At 42.8% G+C, this 18277-nt stretch overlaps 2 protein-coding genes across 2 annotated transcripts in view; one reads left to right on the forward strand and one right to left on the reverse strand.

Annotated features, from left to right (window-relative positions):
• Window positions 1-1904, forward strand: part of LOC308168112 (LIM and SH3 domain protein 1-like) — a gene marked incomplete at its 5' end in the record, with an annotated part of 7185 nt that extends 5281 nt beyond the window's left edge. Inside the window, 3 exons of the mRNA XM_080542590.1 lie at window positions 878-950; window positions 1143-1243; window positions 1393-1904. Coding sequence (XP_080398716.1) covers window positions 878-950; window positions 1143-1243; window positions 1393-1566 — 348 coding nt within the window. The 3' untranslated portion in view covers window positions 1567-1904. The remainder of the gene's footprint in view (window positions 1-877; window positions 951-1142; window positions 1244-1392) is intronic.
• Window positions 1905-3019: 1115 nt separating this feature from the next.
• Window positions 3020-10781, reverse strand: LOC308167530 (kelch domain-containing protein 1-like; the record flags this gene model as incomplete). Its single annotated transcript, XM_080541947.1, has 13 exons — window positions 3020-3179; window positions 4939-5018; window positions 5308-5392; window positions 5920-5992; window positions 6348-6460; window positions 6970-7028; window positions 7391-7465; window positions 7714-7812; window positions 7928-8012; window positions 9014-9126; window positions 9637-9754; window positions 10187-10257; window positions 10683-10781. The coding sequence occupies 13 exons, from the start codon at window positions 10779-10781 to the stop codon at window positions 3020-3022; spliced, it is 1230 nt and encodes a 409-aa protein (XP_080398073.1).
• Between the last annotated feature and the right edge of the window lie 7496 nt (window positions 10782-18277).

Genomic DNA, 18277 nt, shown 5'->3' on the forward strand with positions numbered 1-18277 from the left:
ATATGTTGTACTTTCCACCTCTGCCCCCCCTGTGTCTTTCTACTCCCTCATGCTCCTTTCTCTCCCTTCCTCTTTCTTTACACTTCTCTGTTCGCCTCTCTCGAGTTCCCCTTTGCACCCAGTGCCCTCAGTGCTCCTCAATTTCCTCCTTTCTTTCTTTTCTCTCTGTCTGTCACTCCTTGTTAGTCTCTTTTCCATCCCTCTCCTCCTCACGTCCTCGGCCGAGGCTCTCCCTCCTCCTATGTTGTTTAACTAAGGTCGTCTGAGGACGAGAGGTTACAGGACGGCAGCGCGTCTCCTCTTCAGTCTCCTCAGGCTGCAAATGTTTCAAACGGCAGTGTTCCAATAATCTGACATCTTGTGTCCTCTTGTCTCCTTCCCTTAAGGGCCTACACTGACGTGTAGGGATTATTAATGTCACTAGAACTGACTGCTACTAGGCACACTTTCACCATGCTAGGCTAGTGCCCTTTAAGACCAGCAGTCCAGCGGGAAAGAGGAAAGGAAATGATGCAATGTACATATTTTTCGACAGTCCAGGTTCTTTGATATGCATGAAAGGCTAGCTCTTTCCATACTTTGGGGGGGAAAGTTCCCACAGGTTGTTGACTCACTAAGATGTGTTGAGGTTGTTTGTATTTAGTGTAAAATGATTGTGGGCTGTGTGGTTGAAATGTTATTTCCTCCCGGCCCTCTAAACACCTCCAAAAATGGTACTTCATGCTACATTTACAAACAAAACTGTTAGTGGGAGTGGAGACCTGGGAAGTGGATGTGGAGACAACTGGGAATGTAGTGACCTCTTGTGGATTTAACCATGAAGTGTAATTTCCTGCCTAAAAGGCGTGTGTGCGTCTGTCTGTCTGTCTGTCTGCAGATTAAGTACCATGAGGAGTTTGAGAAGAGCAGAGTTCGTAGTGACGCACCTCCCCCTGAGAACGCCAGTCAAGGTTAAACACATCCACCAACACACACATATCATCATCATTCACACACTCATTACACTGAATTATCGCCCCATTAGGCACCCGTAAGGTATCAATCTAGTTGAAACGATGTGGGCTTATACTGTCCCCCTATAGTGAATGAGTAGGAGTGAGCGGGGTTTGATCCTGTGTTCTGTGTTTGTTTCTGGTTTCTAGACTACCAGCAGCAACCAGCCAACCCTCCTCAGAACATTGGCTACCAGGCGGCTCAGCAAGTACCCTCTGCTGTTGTTGCTGCACCACCACCTAGTGGAGGGGTAAGGAATAACACTGTAAAAGATAATGTGCCTGTGTGTTTTCCTTTGTGTGTTCTAAACAGTAGTGGTGTTGGTATAGTTAGAGTCTTTTGAGTTTTGTGAGTCCTTAACTCCCCTTCTGTGGTGTGTGTGTGTGTGTGTGTGTCCAGAAACGATACCGGGCCTTGTACAGCTACACGGCTGCCGACGCGGATGAGGTGTCTATCCAGGAGGGCGACCTCATTGCAGACGTACAACAGATAGACGAGGGATGGATGTATGGCCGCATTGAACGGACAGGCCAACAGGGCATGCTCCCTGCCAACTACGTTCAACCTCTCTGAACCCTAGAGAACAGCGGAGAAGAACAAATGTTGACGCCCAAAGAGGCAGGTAAAAAGGGAAAAATCGCAACCCCAGTGCCATTTTGACCAAATGAAACAACCCCTGGACCCTCCCCTTTTGGTGTTTTTGAGACTTCCCCTCTACCCCTTAGCCCTGTCTGATTACTAGTGACAAACGCCAACGTGGAAGGGACTAGGTGGGTTGATTCCGGTCCGTTACCATTTTTTTTACCACCAATCACCAATTTCCAAGTCATTTCACATAGCTATCTGTTACCAAGCTTCTCACTGCCTATCTAAACCTATAGTCTGCTACAGACCAATACTTACAGTACTAGCATGGCATATGCCACATGTTTTAAATGTCTTCCTTGCCTTTCATCAATTTGGCTGTATAGAAGGAATGAAATGTGTAGTGAGGAAGCTGCCATACTTCCCTGACATTGTGTCAAAACTAGAGTACCGTATTCTATTCAGAGAGGTTTCACAAAGTTGCCAACAGGTCAGTATTTGTTTCTGGTGAAATACTGTAAATGTCAGTATTCCAGGGATTTCCTGCGATTCAATTATAGAGGACAGCGATTAGTTGCCATACGTATCTGTCAGTAGTAACATGTTAATAGTTACCATAGTTACCTTGTTATCGGCACACCTGTTTTTTGGCTTGACAGAAACAGTCAGTGTCTACACTTAGTATTCAATCAATGATGTCTTTTAAAGATTGAAAATACCAAAGAACATGATGTAGCTAAGAACTAGTCGATTGGTGTTGCAGCATGTCAAGTCATTCTCTAAAAATAATTCATTCATTCTATTCATTGGAGGTCTGAAAATAGTATTTTTCTTCTTTTGTATTTTGAACAGATGATCTATTATGTCTGATTTATTATGTATTTTAGATTTTGTTACGAGCCATTCCAACCCCATTATCTGGAGTAAAACGCTGAATCTTTCAGAATTGTGTCTCAGTACCATCATTGTTCTCACATAGAAATGGGGTAGAAACCCTTTTTGCCTGTTTGTCTCTACTTTGGCTGAAGAAAAAAAAACGGATTTATTGAATATGGAAATAGGAGGCTTTGCTACAACTGAACACAGCAAACCGAAGACATGTCAATGGTAACATTTTAATCAAACATCAATGAACATTTCACAACATACTAAAGTTCTGTGTCAACACATTAACTACTATAAAAGGCAAATGATTTAATCAAAAACAGTTTCTACAAATATAATAATCACTTAAATATCCTATTTAGAATGTTCTGAATACCTGTGGCTATCTCTCCCATTCCAACATGCTAACTGTTGAAATGTCCTTCAGAAAAGAAACATTTTAAATTCTCACCAAGGAGACTTTTTTTTGCTAACTTGAACAGATTTTTTTTTGACATACACAACAATTAAAATACGATAAATGTAAATTATTACAAAATGGCGACTACATCTGTAGTCAGTCTAAAACCAGATCCAGCTGTGTTCCCTCCTCCTGCGTCGGGCCTGTGGTGAAGAAGGACACTCTCTTCTTTACCGTGTCCTGGAGCTTTGGTGGAAGCCATGTTAGCTGCTCTCGCAGGAGGTCGGCATTCTGTCCCATGCTATCCTCACATAATCTAAAAACGGGACATAATATGGATATATAAAATAATAAAAAATGATATTATGGAAACCGCTCCAAAGCTCAAAGCTCCAAAGGACAATGTGTATGACAGAATACACACACACACAAAATACAATGGCAGTGCAAACCTTAGTAAATAGAAATAATACCACTACATTCCACAAGCTAAAAACACACCTGTGTTGAGTAAGGTTCAGTAATCTATCTCATATAACCATGTGTTTACTGTATATTGTTTTTGTAAAGCTCCTTATTCCAGCAACACGTCACAGAGGGAAAGCACAGTCAAATCCCACAACACAAACACACTGGTGCAAGTGGGATCAAGGCAGGAGTATAAATAGCCCAAAGAGTTCAAATGGTCACTGTCGATTTTGCTAAACCCCTTAGTGATGTGTGAACGCACATTAGATGGACAGCATGCACGTACACACATGCAGTCATACACATACCAACACAGACTTACACATGCAGCCATACACGTGCTAACACAGACGTAAGCCCTATTCGCACGGGACTAGTATTATCTGGGGATCTCATGTGATTTAGAAATTACGTTGGTGTTTTGTGATGCGCATCCGGACGGGATAAGCAAAGTGTGTATTTTACTCGAATTTACTGACATTATTCACACCGATTTACATTATCACAGGACGTCTGCGTTTACAGGACCTCTGTAATTTGCCATGGAATTTTTACTTTACAAATGATGGACATGGCAGATTCACATGGGATTAAGATATTACTAGAGGTCCCCACAGTGACGTGGTTAGGCCTGGGCATCCAGGGATATTGCCCCGAATGTTTTATGAATAGCCCCGAAAAAAAACTCTGCTACCCCCCCCCCCCCCCCCCCCCCCCGCGACAAAACGTGGGCTGGGCTAAGCCCCCAATGTTTCAACATCCTAACAACCCCCCAGATAAGGCTTTATACACATGCAGCCATACACATACTAACACAGACTTACACGTTATGGTTACAAATGAACAACAGCCAGAGGAATTACGTTTGTTCTGTAGCATTGTTTCTGAAAGAATATCCTTTCTTTGCTAAATTGTCACTATTTTAAACAGTTAGACTGAAACTGTGGGGATAGTTCACTCAAATGACAAAAAACATATCATGTTCCCTGAAAGGATTATAAGGTGAAGGACAGACTTCAGTAGACACTTTGGTTCCGTTTATCTAGCCCGTCACCAACCGATAACTAATCAGACCAGGTTCATTGATATGCAATATATTTCGAAGGCTAGCTCTTTCCATACTTTGGGGGAAAAGTTCCCACAGGTTGTTGACTCACTAAGATGTGTTGAGGTTGTGTGTATTTAGTGTAACCAAAAGGTCAATCTCCCCCGATTGAGTATCTTTTGGATTTCATGCCCAGCTCAGGAGTCATAGAGCTCAACTATTACGGTACTCAAGTTACTTACTTATTTGAGGATTAAATAATGAAATGTGACGTTGTCATTTGTACTTTGTACCTACTACCAACTAATTTGTACCTACTACCTCTTTAACTATTAACTTTAGCTGTGTCAGAATGGTTAAATTGACCAGTTCTCTGTGTCTGGGACATGGGTGAATAAGCAAGCAGACTGCAATACCTCTATCCACTAAAAGCAAGTTTTCACAACTCAAAAGCAAATGAAGGGAAAGATTGGATCTATGATTGGAAACAGTCGCCACTATGATTTTCGGGGGAAGTATCCCGAGGTGTCTGGTTATGTCAGTTGTCCTTTGAAGGTGTTACCTGTGGAGGGAGTAGGGCTGGGTCTGGAACACTAGCACATCTCTGCAGTGGTTCTGGGAGGGAGACCTCATCACAGTGACCTGAGGGTAAAGGTCAGAGGTTAAAGAGAGAGTCTAAGTGATAGATAGAGAATATAAAAAGGGATATTGTATCAAAAACAAAATCCTAAATATCCATATTGACGGTACACATGTGTACTCATATGGTTTTCAGTTACATTTAAATTCCCCTCGTCAGTTAACTAAACAATTTGCCATCAAGCCATCAAGATTTAAACAGATTTTTTCATAATATATGAACAGAAGAATGAGCAGATGTAAAGAATGTGAAGAGTTAAGTCTCTGGTTCCTCCAGCAGACTCGCACGTACAGAGTCCATCAGCAAGGCATAGTCCCGGCTCCCCCCGAACACAACCACGTCGCTGTCTTTGCCCAGACACGCTGAATGCCACAACCTGTGGAGATTTACAATGTTTGTCAAGAGTGTTCCTTTAAAGAAAGGGAGGGTTTACCATAAATTATGTTTTGAGACATTTATATGCTGGGGCATATTCCATCAACATCGCTAAAGGAAAATTCCAGGCTTATTTTCATACGTTTCGTGAGACTTATCAAAAATAAGCCTGGATATTCCTTTAGCGACATTGATGGAATACCCCCCAGGTTCATTTACACCCCCCCAGGTGATGTATTTATTTTTTAATCATGTTATGTTATCATGCAAAACTTTTTGAATATTGAATCAAAAGTCTGGACCTCAAGGCCCTCCCTATTATTATTAATTATGAGTGGAGCAGTCCCACTCATATTATTAATTGTATTGGACTGATACAGTGAAGACAGACAGGAACGTAAGGAGAAGAAGGGAGAGAGGGCATGTCAGCAGGGCATGGGCCGGATTCGAACCCATGTCGACTAGACACTGGACCACCCCAGGCCACCCATCTCCCTGTTTCTCAAGGCTGGGTCTTTCCTACAGTACCTGGGGCTATCATGGTGACAGTGGTCCCGCTCTCTCCATTCCTTGGTCCTAGTGTCAAACTCCCAGCCATCACCTAGGAAGAATGGTTTTATGGTCAAAGAAGCAAAAGAGCCTCCCTAACCAGAGGTGACATGCCTATAGAAACTGAAGAGGACAACATATCTACTTGATACCATCCATATAATATGTGACACGGTCTGGTGAAAGGGGTAACAAGTCGGCAGCCGATTTAATGTTTACTTTTATTTTGAAAAATGTAAATGCATTAAGCGTTGTTGAAAATCATTTTGATTGGTTGCCGACTTGTTACCCCTTTCACCAGACCTTGTCACATAATCTTCACAAAAAACCTCAGCTCGGCTAACGCTTTTCAAATACATATCGGCCCAGGTCTGGTGGCCAGCCTTAATAAGAGGTTTTAGACTCACTCAGCGGATCTCCGGTTAAGCTCAGTCCACCAAACAAGAAGAGGGTGTGGTCAGACACAGAAGTAAGGGTGTGCATTAAACGGCCCACAGGTATGGACGACGAGGAGTAGGCGCTGGAGGGATGGAGAGTGATCAACACACACACACAAACACAGTGAGCGACAGAGCGATGTACTGATGTAAGTTACAGCTTATATACTTATTCACAGATAGAGAATAGTCCATCGTAACTTACAATATTGACATTGGCTCCCATACATGGCTCTATCCTATGTCCATTCTGTTCTGCTCTGCTGACCACTAGGCAAGTCTCCTATATCCCAGACTAGAGTTAAACTGGTCTCACTGTTACTTGATATTGTATGTGCCTGCTCCTAAAGCTTGTCTTGTTTACTCCTTGGTGACTGAGAGTGGGCAGTTTATGGCCCCCATTTAAAGTATGTTTAAGATTAACATTGCAATATTTGATAGGCACACAAAAATGCCTCATATCACCGTGCAAGACACGTCAATAAGGGGAAGGGGATTTATATTCACAATCATTATTGACCATCACTCGCCTACGCCAGTTGTGGGGCACAATCAGAATCAGTGTCATTGTAGTGAGAGGAAGCAAGCTTACATTTGTGTCCACATCCAGGTGTCCAGATCCAAGCAGTGTATGTCCAAGTCTGTGGTCTCCTACCAGAATAAGACTTTTATGAACACAGAGACATCAGCTAATCATCTCAATTTAGCTGCTACAATTATCTGCAGGGGTTCTATTCTCTCAGATGCTCAAAGGGAGAGTTTGTTTATCTATTTACTTCGAAAGCAGTATAGGGACAAGGACAGACTATGATCTGGTTCTATTTACCTTACCACTGACACTAACTGCTAACTTTAGCCATAATCTAACTGTGGATTGCAGTTTGTCCATGGCTATAGATTACTGTCAACGTAAGGAAACAGTTAAAATATGTGATTTTTGTAATCCGAATAAACTATACATTTAACTGCCACTTATGTGAACGAGAGTAGGAATGAAATGGTAGTGGACTCACCAGACCGCCACAGATATAACCTTTTCCCCCCAGGATATCACTGGCATGAGAGGCACGAGGGGCAGGAGAAAGACCCTACAGAGAGATGCAGAGAGCGAACAAAAACAAGACAGGCGATCACACATTAACCAAACACATTCCACAACAGTTTTGTTGATTTAAGTTTTCCTTTAAACAGAGAAAATTATGTTTGGTTGCATTTAGCTTTTAGTTCATACACATGTAACATCAACGTGACCAAGAACCATGGACTGGTGGCTTCAATCGGTATGGCTTTTGGCTAACACAGCCATAAACACCTATGCACACACATGTACACTTACATCAGTTTCTGGTTCACTCCATGTAGCCGTGTGAGTGTCGAAGACGTTGACTTCGTTGTTCCAACCCCAGAACTTAAGTGATGCCGTCCCAATAGTTCCCTGAGGATTTGAAAAACGGTATTTCAGAACATATTTAAGACAACCTAAGTACATCGCTGACAAATGACAAACGATGCAAAAAGAGATGGTTGTGGTTTTTTATTGATGTATTTACCCAAGACGTCTCATCGACGATGAAGCTCTTTGAGTTGTTGACCTCCGGTAGGGTCTTAGATCCATACCCGCCAAAGTAGATAAGTCTACAAACCATAAATAATGTCACAGATTAATTAGTGCATCATATACAATTACACTACAAGTTATAAAATAGTCTTTGTTGTCCTCCACTGGGGAGTGATATGGGGTGATAACCGTGAGTGGGGACATTTTTTTTTTTTTACTTCAGGGACGAAGGGACTTGGGAGTCTGGTGGGAGGGAAAACTGGACTCATCGACTGGGACTACTTAAATGTTGTTAGCATAATGTCACAGTTCACCATTTATTTACATGTGTTGTTTATTTGAATGAATGAATGAATGAATGGTCTTTATTGTCATTGATATAGTACAGGTACCATACAACGAAATTTGGGAGGGGGGGCTCCCCTGGTGCTAGGAAAAAAAACTAAAAACAAGAAGGGAAAAGAGCTGGTTTACATAAATAAAGGCTATGTACACTATCCACTATACTATACTATACAAATAAAACACTGTGCTGTACTCTATGCTATGCTATACATATCCTAACATTTCCTATCTCTGAACCTTATGTACCCGAGGGTTGTCATATTGCACATAGTCTTATTGCACATTCATTTAAAGTGTCGCAGTTTGCAGGTTTGAAATGTTCACAGTTGTGTTTCAGTATTGCACTTGATTACAATCTAGTAGCTGCCATCAAATTGTCTAGATTGTCCAGGGCCTAGAACCTAGGTCTTTGTCAAGTTATGCATGATGAAATACATAATCATGACAATTGTTAGTCCTTTAGTAATGGTGTTTTCCCTCTCATTGAGGTGTAAATAATTCACATTAGCATACACAAAGGCCAATTCATTCAAAGTGATTTTGAATAGATCTAAGGTGTGAGTGGCTGGCAACTGGCTCCAGTAGACCTTTTGTTAGCTTGATGGCGCTCTGACAGGAATGGGTGGGGAGAATTAAGATTCTAAACACTCTTTTCCTATCTATTATTTTTACATTATCAGGTAATGGGCTGCTTATCATTTCAGTTTTTTGTTATAAACTGTACAGTGTGTACCTGTCTCTGTGAACCCAACAGGAGTGCTTGTCTCTGGGTGAAGGGGTAGTTCCTTTGGTGTCTGTCACTGTCCTCCAAGTGTAGCACCCATCCATCAGATTAACACTGTACAGCTACAAACATCACACCACAGAAACATATCACTCTCTTCTAATAACACAATGTTCCATTACTGATTAGATAATATAATAATAATAATAATAATAATAATAAGATAAGTGATGTCTCTACTAGCATTTTTTTCCCAGACATAGATTAAAAAGTCTACTCCTGGATTAGAAAGCACTCTGTTCAACATGGACAACCAGGTTTAATCAGGGTCTGAGAAACTAGCCCATTGTTGTGTGCTAAAATAAGCGAAGTCATATTTCAGAAATGTTCACTTTTAACACCCAATATCACTTTACACATCATCAGTATCTGTCTCTCTGTCTGTCTGCACTTCTGACATATCAGGTCACCAGGACTGGGCTGCATGTCACAGATAGCGTTCATGATCACTGCAACATGACCATGAAACAAAAAACACGTCAGGCAGCTTTTGGCCTTCTCAGTTGCTCAATTCTTATTATCTGGGGGGTCAGTTGCTCTTCTTCTTTTGTCTGAGACGCAGGGTGTCTCACCTGGTTGGTGTGTCCGTTGGAGTCGCATCCCCCAAAGACGTAGAGAGAGCCGTTGAGATAAGAGCCACAGGCACCAGATAATGCTGGGGGTACTTCTCCCTCCAACCCCTTCAGCTCCCTGACCAAACAAACGCAGATAAAGGCTTGGTGTAAATATGTGTGGAGAGATTGTACTTTAGTATAGTTCATAGCGTGGTGTCACTGTCAACAAGAACTTAGTAAAATAAACAATGACATGATTCTTCAACATTCGCGCTCTGTCTCTTTTACAAAGTTCTTCTCTTTGACAGTGACTGACACCACTACACTGCAATAAGTCAATCTAAGTAAGATTAAATATCTTAAATCAAGGCAATATATGCTTGTTTTTTCTCTGACTGCACTAGTTTTAAGATGTATTTTACTTGTTTTAAGAAACTCTTGGCATGTGACATTTTCCTGTTCTGTTGGTAGATAATCTTGCTTATTTTAAGTAATATTTCCCCCATTTTATTGCTTTTTTCTTGTTTTTGAGAGCTCACTTTTTGCAGTGTACAGTAGCTTATCTTACCATATTCCACTCTCCAAGTCGTACATCCATATCTCACCGCTGGGTAACACTGATTCTGTCCTGGAGACTGACTGTCAGGGGAACAGTCGAAAAGCAAGGGTATAAGTGTCCCTCTCATACGAGAAGGAGAACTTGATGGAAACATGAATAATAACATCAGAATTAAAGCAGTACACAGCAAAATACCAATTAAATCATGTTATGTTATCATGCAAAACGTTATGAATATTGAATCAAAAGTCTGGACCTCAAGGCCCTCCCTATTAGTATTAATTATAAGTGGAGCAGTCCCACTCATATTATTCCTCTTATTGGACTGATACAGTGAAGACAGACAGGAACGTAAGGAGAAGAAGGGAGAGAGGGCATGTCAGCAGGGCATGGGCTGGCATCGAATAGAGCACTATTTTTAAAGCAATAGCACTAATTAAAGCAATAGGCTACACACCAAAACAATTTGCATATGGAATATATGGTATCTGAATTTGCACTTCACCTGAAATCCTCCCCAAACATACAGAACGGTCCCCTCCAAGAAGGCCGTGTGATCGCTTCTCTCCAGCATGTTCAACGTCTCCACTCCTTCATCTGACATACTGGCAGGTCAGTCGGACCTCTAACTCCTACTCCCACTTCAGTTGCATATCCTGTGGGTGTTGCGTGTTTACTTCATCACGAACTGAGGAATGCAAAACAGGAAATACACTAAGTCCATCTCGACTGGATGGGGCAACATGTAAAGGCAAGGCAGAAACCACGATCATAAAAGGTGAACATGTTTTTCAGGTTAGAACAGCTGGGGATTTGGAACAGTATGATGAAACAGACCCGCCTCTCCCCCAGGCTGGCAAAGTGCGCTCAGCCAATAAGGCGAGGTGGTTTGGTTTTCTCTGGTGGTCAGACGAGTTATCTACCAAAACACCTGGCAAGAGGCAGAGTCATGCAGCAGGAATGCCCTGGTTGAAATATGCGACAGGTATATGAGGTGGTGTATAGATAGATATCTGCAACCGCAACCGTGCATTCCAGGCAGCTACTAGATTGTAATCATAAGTGCAATACTGAAACACAACTGTGAACATTTCAAACCTGCAAACTGCGACACTTTAAATGAATGTGCAATAATACTATGTGCAATATGACAACCCTCGTGCACATAAGGTAAGGTTCAGAGATAGGAAATGTTAGGATATTTATAGCATAGCATAGAGTACAGCACAGTGTTTTATTTGTATAGTATAGTATAGTGGATAGTGTACATAGCCTTTATTTATGTAAACCAGCTCTTTTTCCCTTCTTGTTTTTAGTATTTCGGGTTGCACACAAAATTCATAAACGAAAGCAGAAAAACACACTGGCTGCACTCTATCGCTGCCTAACAATCCGCTTCAAGATATCCGTCTTGTTTGTTATTTGTTGCGGAAAGTCATTAAAAAACAGTCACCGGCAGAAGAGATGTTGTCCTTTTCTCCCCTGGAGCGGTCGCATATTCCAGGTGCCACGAATGCACGCGCCTGCCCTGCGTTCCCCTCGTCAGAATAAGAGTCTTCCACATTACGCGTTAGTAGAAGGATGAAGTCATCCCTCAAAATTAGGCCCTATGTTCCCACAGCCCAATGGTCCCACATTTCTAATATTTCATAGGTGGGATAGGTTTAGGGTTAGGGTCAGTGTTAGGATTAGGACTAGGGTTAGGGTTAGGGCAGTGGCGTAGCGCAAAATCCCGGGCCCCCCCCGCAAGGTGGCGGTGGGGGCCCTTTCGCAACGGAGTAAAAAAAAAAAAAAAAAAACGTGCGTTTTTTAGAGGCCGATGCGTTATTGACGTTGCGAAATTTCGCAATATGCACTCTACATTCTAAATGCTTGACTTAGCAAAAGGTACAAACAAGTGAGAGCAATAACTAAAACCAAATGGTAGACTACACTACATCAGTAGAATGTATTATAAGTAGAAAAGTACAAGCTTTATTTCTTTTAACAAAGTGTGGTGTGCACAGCAGCGCGATATCTGTAAACATCCAATCCTTTGTTGGACATCTCGTTTCTTAAGTCCTGGTATATTGTGGCATTTCTTTACTGTTTGCCATCTGGTCTAGGAATACCCAGGGAGACGCAGACAGCAGAAGTAGAATAGAATAGTAGAATAGAAAAAGAAACAGCTATATATAGCCTAACCATGCTGAATTATGTACCTGTATGATGCACTGACAGCCTGTGACTGTGAACCTGGCCGGACCCTGCCCTTCTGCCTGAGTTTGAGTATGATGCTGCCCAAATAAATGTTATTGTTTAGTGCTGTACGCTTTCGTGGTATTATATTGTGTGAATTATCATCTGTATGTTGTTTTTCTTTCACTCGACTAACCGCCGAGATAATACTTGAGACATGTACTTCCGTAAACATTAATTTTTTATTTAATTTTTTTACAATATCGGACCGACAGTCCCACATATAGCGGCTATAATGTCAGAATAGAGAATCTACCACCACCTAAAGAATGATTATTGTACTTTGTATTGTATTTTCGCTTGCTCATTTTCCTTGTGTCTCGCTGCCTATGTGTGACGTCAAAGTCATGTTGCTATTGGATACGGCTAACTATGTATATATTTTTGAATATAGGCCTATATATTAAAATTAAGGTTGACACAATGAAGGGCCACTTATTTTCTTTGTTTTATTTTTTTTTTAATTATAAAAAAAAAAAAAAAAAAGTTTGGATCCAATGTTAGGGGGCCCCCTAGTGGCTGGGGCCCCCCCGCGGTGCGTCGCTTGCGGGCCCGTCCGCTACGCCACTGGGTTAGGGTCAGTGTTAGGATTAGGACTAGGGTTAGGGTCAGTGTTAAGGTTAGGGTTAGGATTGTTTCTCAACCCTCTCCTTGGGCCGCTCCACATATTTGATCTGTTCCACCACCAGCACACCTGATTCAACTAATCAAGTACAAACCATAATTGCTCTGTACTTGATTAGTTGAATCAGGTGTGCTGGTGGTGGAACAGATCAAATATGTGGTGCGGCTGGGGCTGGGGCGCCCCGAGGAGAGGGTTGGGAAACACTCATTGGGCTGTGGGAACATAGACACGCTCCCAGAAAGACAACAGACAGTCTTGTATTGGCCAGCACCCGGAAAACACCACCACCACAGGGGATAAAGGATAATTTTATTTAGGTTTAACTTAATTTTACTTAAACTTTACTGAATTGTATTCAGCGATAGAATGCGGCTGTGTGTTTTTCTGTTTTCGTCTATGTGTTTGTGTCCAACCTGAATGGGAAGCAGTCGTGTTGCAGTTGCAGCAACCATAGACATTACATGCTTTCTCTCACACACACGAACAAATGAATACATTCACTGCCTGTGAAACACACATGAAATGTCATATAGTGCCTATAGAAAGTTTACACCCCCTTTCAAAATGTTAACATGTTGTTGCCCCACAGCCTGGAAAGAAATGTGCCCCATTGATCTACACAGCCTACTGGACACTGAAACTGAAGGAAAATGTTATGGTGACTAATAATTATGATTTAATTTTTTATGTGACTGATGATGCCAAAGACACATTCACATCCCTGGATGGACAATACAATATAGTTGGTGTAATATTGTATCTAATCTAATGAACTGCAGAGTCACTACCCATCTTCCGTCGTAGACTGAAGACCCATCTCTTCTGCTCCTCCTGAGACATCTACTACCCCCCAGCACTTCGTCTCCTGAAGACACCCACTTTTCCCCTAAAAACGTCTATTGCCTGCCTTGTACTGTTTCTCTGTTTCTCCAGTGTCTAGATAAAAAATAAAATAAAAGGCTAGGTTTAGAAGGTGATAGAAGAAGGTTTTTCCTTCTATCAATGGCCCCGAGCCTGAGCTGGATTACTCTTCCTGCTATGACTGGTGGATTGATGATTCACTTGCTTAGTCAAATGTATTGATTGTAAGTCGCTTTGGAATAAGGCGTCTGCTAAATGCCAAAAATGTAAAAAAATGTGTGAGAGTTTCAGATGTTGAGTTTCAGATGTTGTCGTGTTGGTGCGAGACAATATGAGAGACTGGACGTGCTCTCTGTCTTGTTAAATGTTCCACACATATTGTCCTAATGAAGTCGATATCATCTTGTATAGCTACACATCCATCATTGATGGTCCATCCTATATATCACTGTCTGGTTCGCGCTGCCTCCACTGCCAAGGACAAAGGCAGGTTACAGCGGACCATTCTGTCAGCTGAGAGTAGGTCATCAGCTGCCACCTACCGTCTCTCTCACACACACACACACACACACACACACACACAGACAATACACACACACAAACACACATACAATGCGCTGACAGTGTAATTTATATTATTTTACATTTATTCTAATTCGTAGTGTACCGTACATGCCCCATCCCACTTCACAGCCTCTACCTCATTGATTTGATTGATTAGGATCCCCATTAGCTGAATAGCCCCCAAAGCTAGAAAAAAGCCCTTCATCAATGATAAGCAAAGAAGAGCCAGACTGAGATTAGCAAAAGACCATAAGGATTGGACCATAGAGGACTGGTGTAAGGTCATCTTCTCTGATGAGTCAAATGTTCAGCTTTGCCCAACACCTGGTCGTCTAATGGTTAGACAGAGACCTGGAGAGGCCTACATCCGCTGTGCAGGATGGAGGATGGGTGGTGATCTGAGGGTGCTTCAGCTGGAATCGGGCAGATTTGTCTTTGTGGAGGACGCATAAATCAAGCCACGTACAAGGTTGTCCTGGAAGAAAACGTACATCCTTCTGCTCTGACCATGTTCCCCAACTCTGAGGTTTGTTTTTTCCAGCAGGACAATGCTCAATGCCCACAGGTCAATCAAGGTGTGGATGGAGGACCACCAGATCAAGACCCTGTCACGGCCCGTCCAATCTCCAGACCTGAATATTATGTTTGTGTTGTGCTAATAAATGTAGATCCACACAGGTATACAAACTGAGCTCCGTTTACTGTCAACTGCCATTCATTCTGACAACACACACACACCGTCGTAAAGCTCTAACGGACGTACAGAACGTGACGTCGTAAAGGGCAACAAAGTGCTGCAATGACAATGACACTGTCGTACATAACATTTCCCCCCCCTTTCCAAAACTCAAACAACTAAAGTAACAGTCAAACAGGAGTAGGGCCTGAAGGCCTATGTGTGAAATTTAGTGACATAGTCCTGGAGGTGTGCAGGGCGAGCCCGTTCCCGCTGTGGCCTATCGACCTCCCCCCTGGGCTGTGACCCTGCGAGGAAGCCAGGGTTAGGTGGAGGAGGGTGAGGAAGAGGAACAGCAGGTAGAGGCTGAGCGGGTGGAGGCCACATAGGCAGTGGCTGCGGCAGAGCCTGGGGCGGCCTAGCTGCCCTTAGCAGTACAGGACTCGAGGCCTTTGAGACAGTTCTATCTGTCTCTGCTGCACCGGCTGCTGGTAGCAGTGTGGCCATGGCAGGCCCAGGAGGACCAGGCACCCTCCGCAGTCGGCTGGCGTGCCAGCGGGATCCGTCGCTCAGCAGGAACGTGGCTGGCCCCAGCTGACGTGTCACCTGAAGGGGCTGAGACCAGAAAGATGCCATCTTGTTATGTCGCTGGGGCCTACGGGCCCGAACCCAGTCGGACACCTTGATGGTGGTGGTCTTTACTCCACGTTTCTTGTCGAAGCGTCGCTTCATCTCCCCCTGATGTGTGGCCACTGTTGCTTGAGCAGCATCTCGGGTGCTGCCTGCTGCAGGTGTCACTGCATCCCGGGACCTGAGTCTGTTCAGTGGCAAGTCCATCTCACGGCCAAGCATGAGGGATGCTGGAGAGGTCTGCGTTGTTGCATGCTGACTAGCTCTGTAGTGCAACAGTGTTTGGTTGAGTGCGGCCTGGAATGTGCACCCCTGGAACAGATGTGCTCGGATCCCATTTTTAAGGCTGTGGTTGAATATCTTCAAAAATCGAAATCAAACTCCAACCCTCCATCCACCCCCACCCTTATAAACCCACAATCCCTAATAAACAACTTCTCAAAATCTTTTTGCCCTGTCTTGTGCATCAGTCCCACATTCTTCCTGACCAATCCCTCAAAGACTTTCCACACCGTTATCCACTTTCCCTCAAATCTTGCTAAATTTCTCCTCAAATAAATTGCATACCTAGCCTGTGATAATACATAATTTAAACACCATATATTCACTCCCCTCCTCTTTCCCTCTACCCCAAAAACCACCATCCTCCTCCACTCCTGCATCCCCACCACCTCCACCCCCCAGTGCTTCTTCACTAGTCCTTTCAACCTTTCTTCGAATCCCTTAATTTCTCTACATTCAAAAAGCATATGCATTAAGTTCTCATCCTGTATCCCACACACATCACACTCCCTCGAAACTGTTCTGTCTACCTGATGCAACACCACCTTAGTATAAACCATGTTATGCCTGAGCATAAAATCTAAATGTGTACATTCTAAACTATTATATTTTAAAAATAAATTCCTCCATATGTTCTTCACCTCCAATCCTGGGAACACCTGCCTCCACACCTTCTCTGCCGCAGGCTCCTTCACTCTGCTCTCCAACAGTGCCCAGTAGCACTCCTTCACCTTAACAGCTGAGAAGTCCCGCACTGTTTCCCCTTTCCCTAGTCTTAACCTAGGTAACTCTGTTTGCTCCTTCCCTCTTAACTCCCTATCTAACCTACTCACCCACTCCCCTGGTATACTCTGCTTTATTTTATTATACATGCTCACTATTTCTCCCCTTCTCATCTCCTCATCTGTTTCCCTAACAACTTCTATAATTGCCTGCTCTGTGATAGGAACCCTGGCACTACCTCATACCTAAAATCCCTTACTCTAATCAGTCCTGCCCTCCAGAAACTCCTAGATTCTAACATTTTCCCCTCTCTTCTTATTACAGGGTTCAATAAAACTGGAACATTTAGTATCTCCCCTCTCTTCTCACACTGATATCCTACCTCAGGCAAAAAACTACCCCAGGCTTTAAACACCTCTTTATAGAATTCCGGCACCCTATCATACATCCGTGCTTTAAAGCACATCAAGCTGTGGTCACGCTGGTTTATGAAAGAGTTAAGCGGGGGAGGAGCTTTGTTATGCAGAATTTTATGGATGAGACAGATGTTTTTGTATTTGATCTTCACCACAGCTTTACACCAGGAGAGGCAGGAGGAGGTAGACATCAGAAAACGGGCTCATTGTCATGTATGGGATGGAACAGGAAATGGTGTCATACCTTTCCATGCATTACAGCCAGCCCGTCCAACAATTGTGTACACCTGTCCAATCTGCTCAGATCTCAAGAAGTAGATGGGGTCACAGGTTGATGTAGAATTGGGGGAAGTATTTTCTTAACACTAGAAGAGTGAGGGGTCATGGTGACCCCTGTGAGTATTTTTTTTTTTATATCTTTGCACTCGATAAAATTTCAGGACCCTCCTTTCATGGCTTTTACTAGATATCTGTGTTTTACCACCCAGTATCCTTACATTTTCAAAATCACTTCAGGATAAGATAAAAGTAACAGTAAAGCTGTTTTGCAGTTTTTTTGTGTCGGAGGCAGGCTAAAAAAGAAGCGCCCTCTAATGATCTTTGTGTGTAAATAGCAGATTTACATTCTAAGGCGGCTCTACTAGTTGGTAAAATAGGCACGGCTGTCGTAGTGTTAATTCAGTGGTTCCCAAGGCTGCACCCTGAGGAGCTCCTAGTGTGGTCAGCTGCAGAAGTAGACACAGTGGGGGAAATAAGTATTGAACACATCAACATTTTGTCCAGTAAATGTATCTCCAATGAGCCTATCCAAGTGAAATTTGCACCCAATTGAACATTTGTGGAAGCATCTGAAGATCCAGATTCACAAGAGGGCACCCTGCGATCTTCAAGATTTAAAGACAATCTGTGTAGAGGAATGGGCCAAAATCACACCTGAATACTGCAGGCGATTAGTTACTTCATACAGAAAGCACCTTGAAGCTGTCATTACAAACAAAGGCTTCTCCACTTAGTATTGAATTCATTTCAGTTACCGTGTTCAATACTTTTTTCCTGTTTCATTCCACTTTATTCCACATAACTTT

Source organism: Nansenia antarctica, assembly GCF_963989245.1.
Source record: "Nansenia antarctica genome assembly, chromosome: 11".
NCBI classification, from domain to species: Eukaryota; Metazoa; Chordata; class Actinopteri; order Argentiniformes; family Microstomatidae; genus Nansenia; species Nansenia antarctica.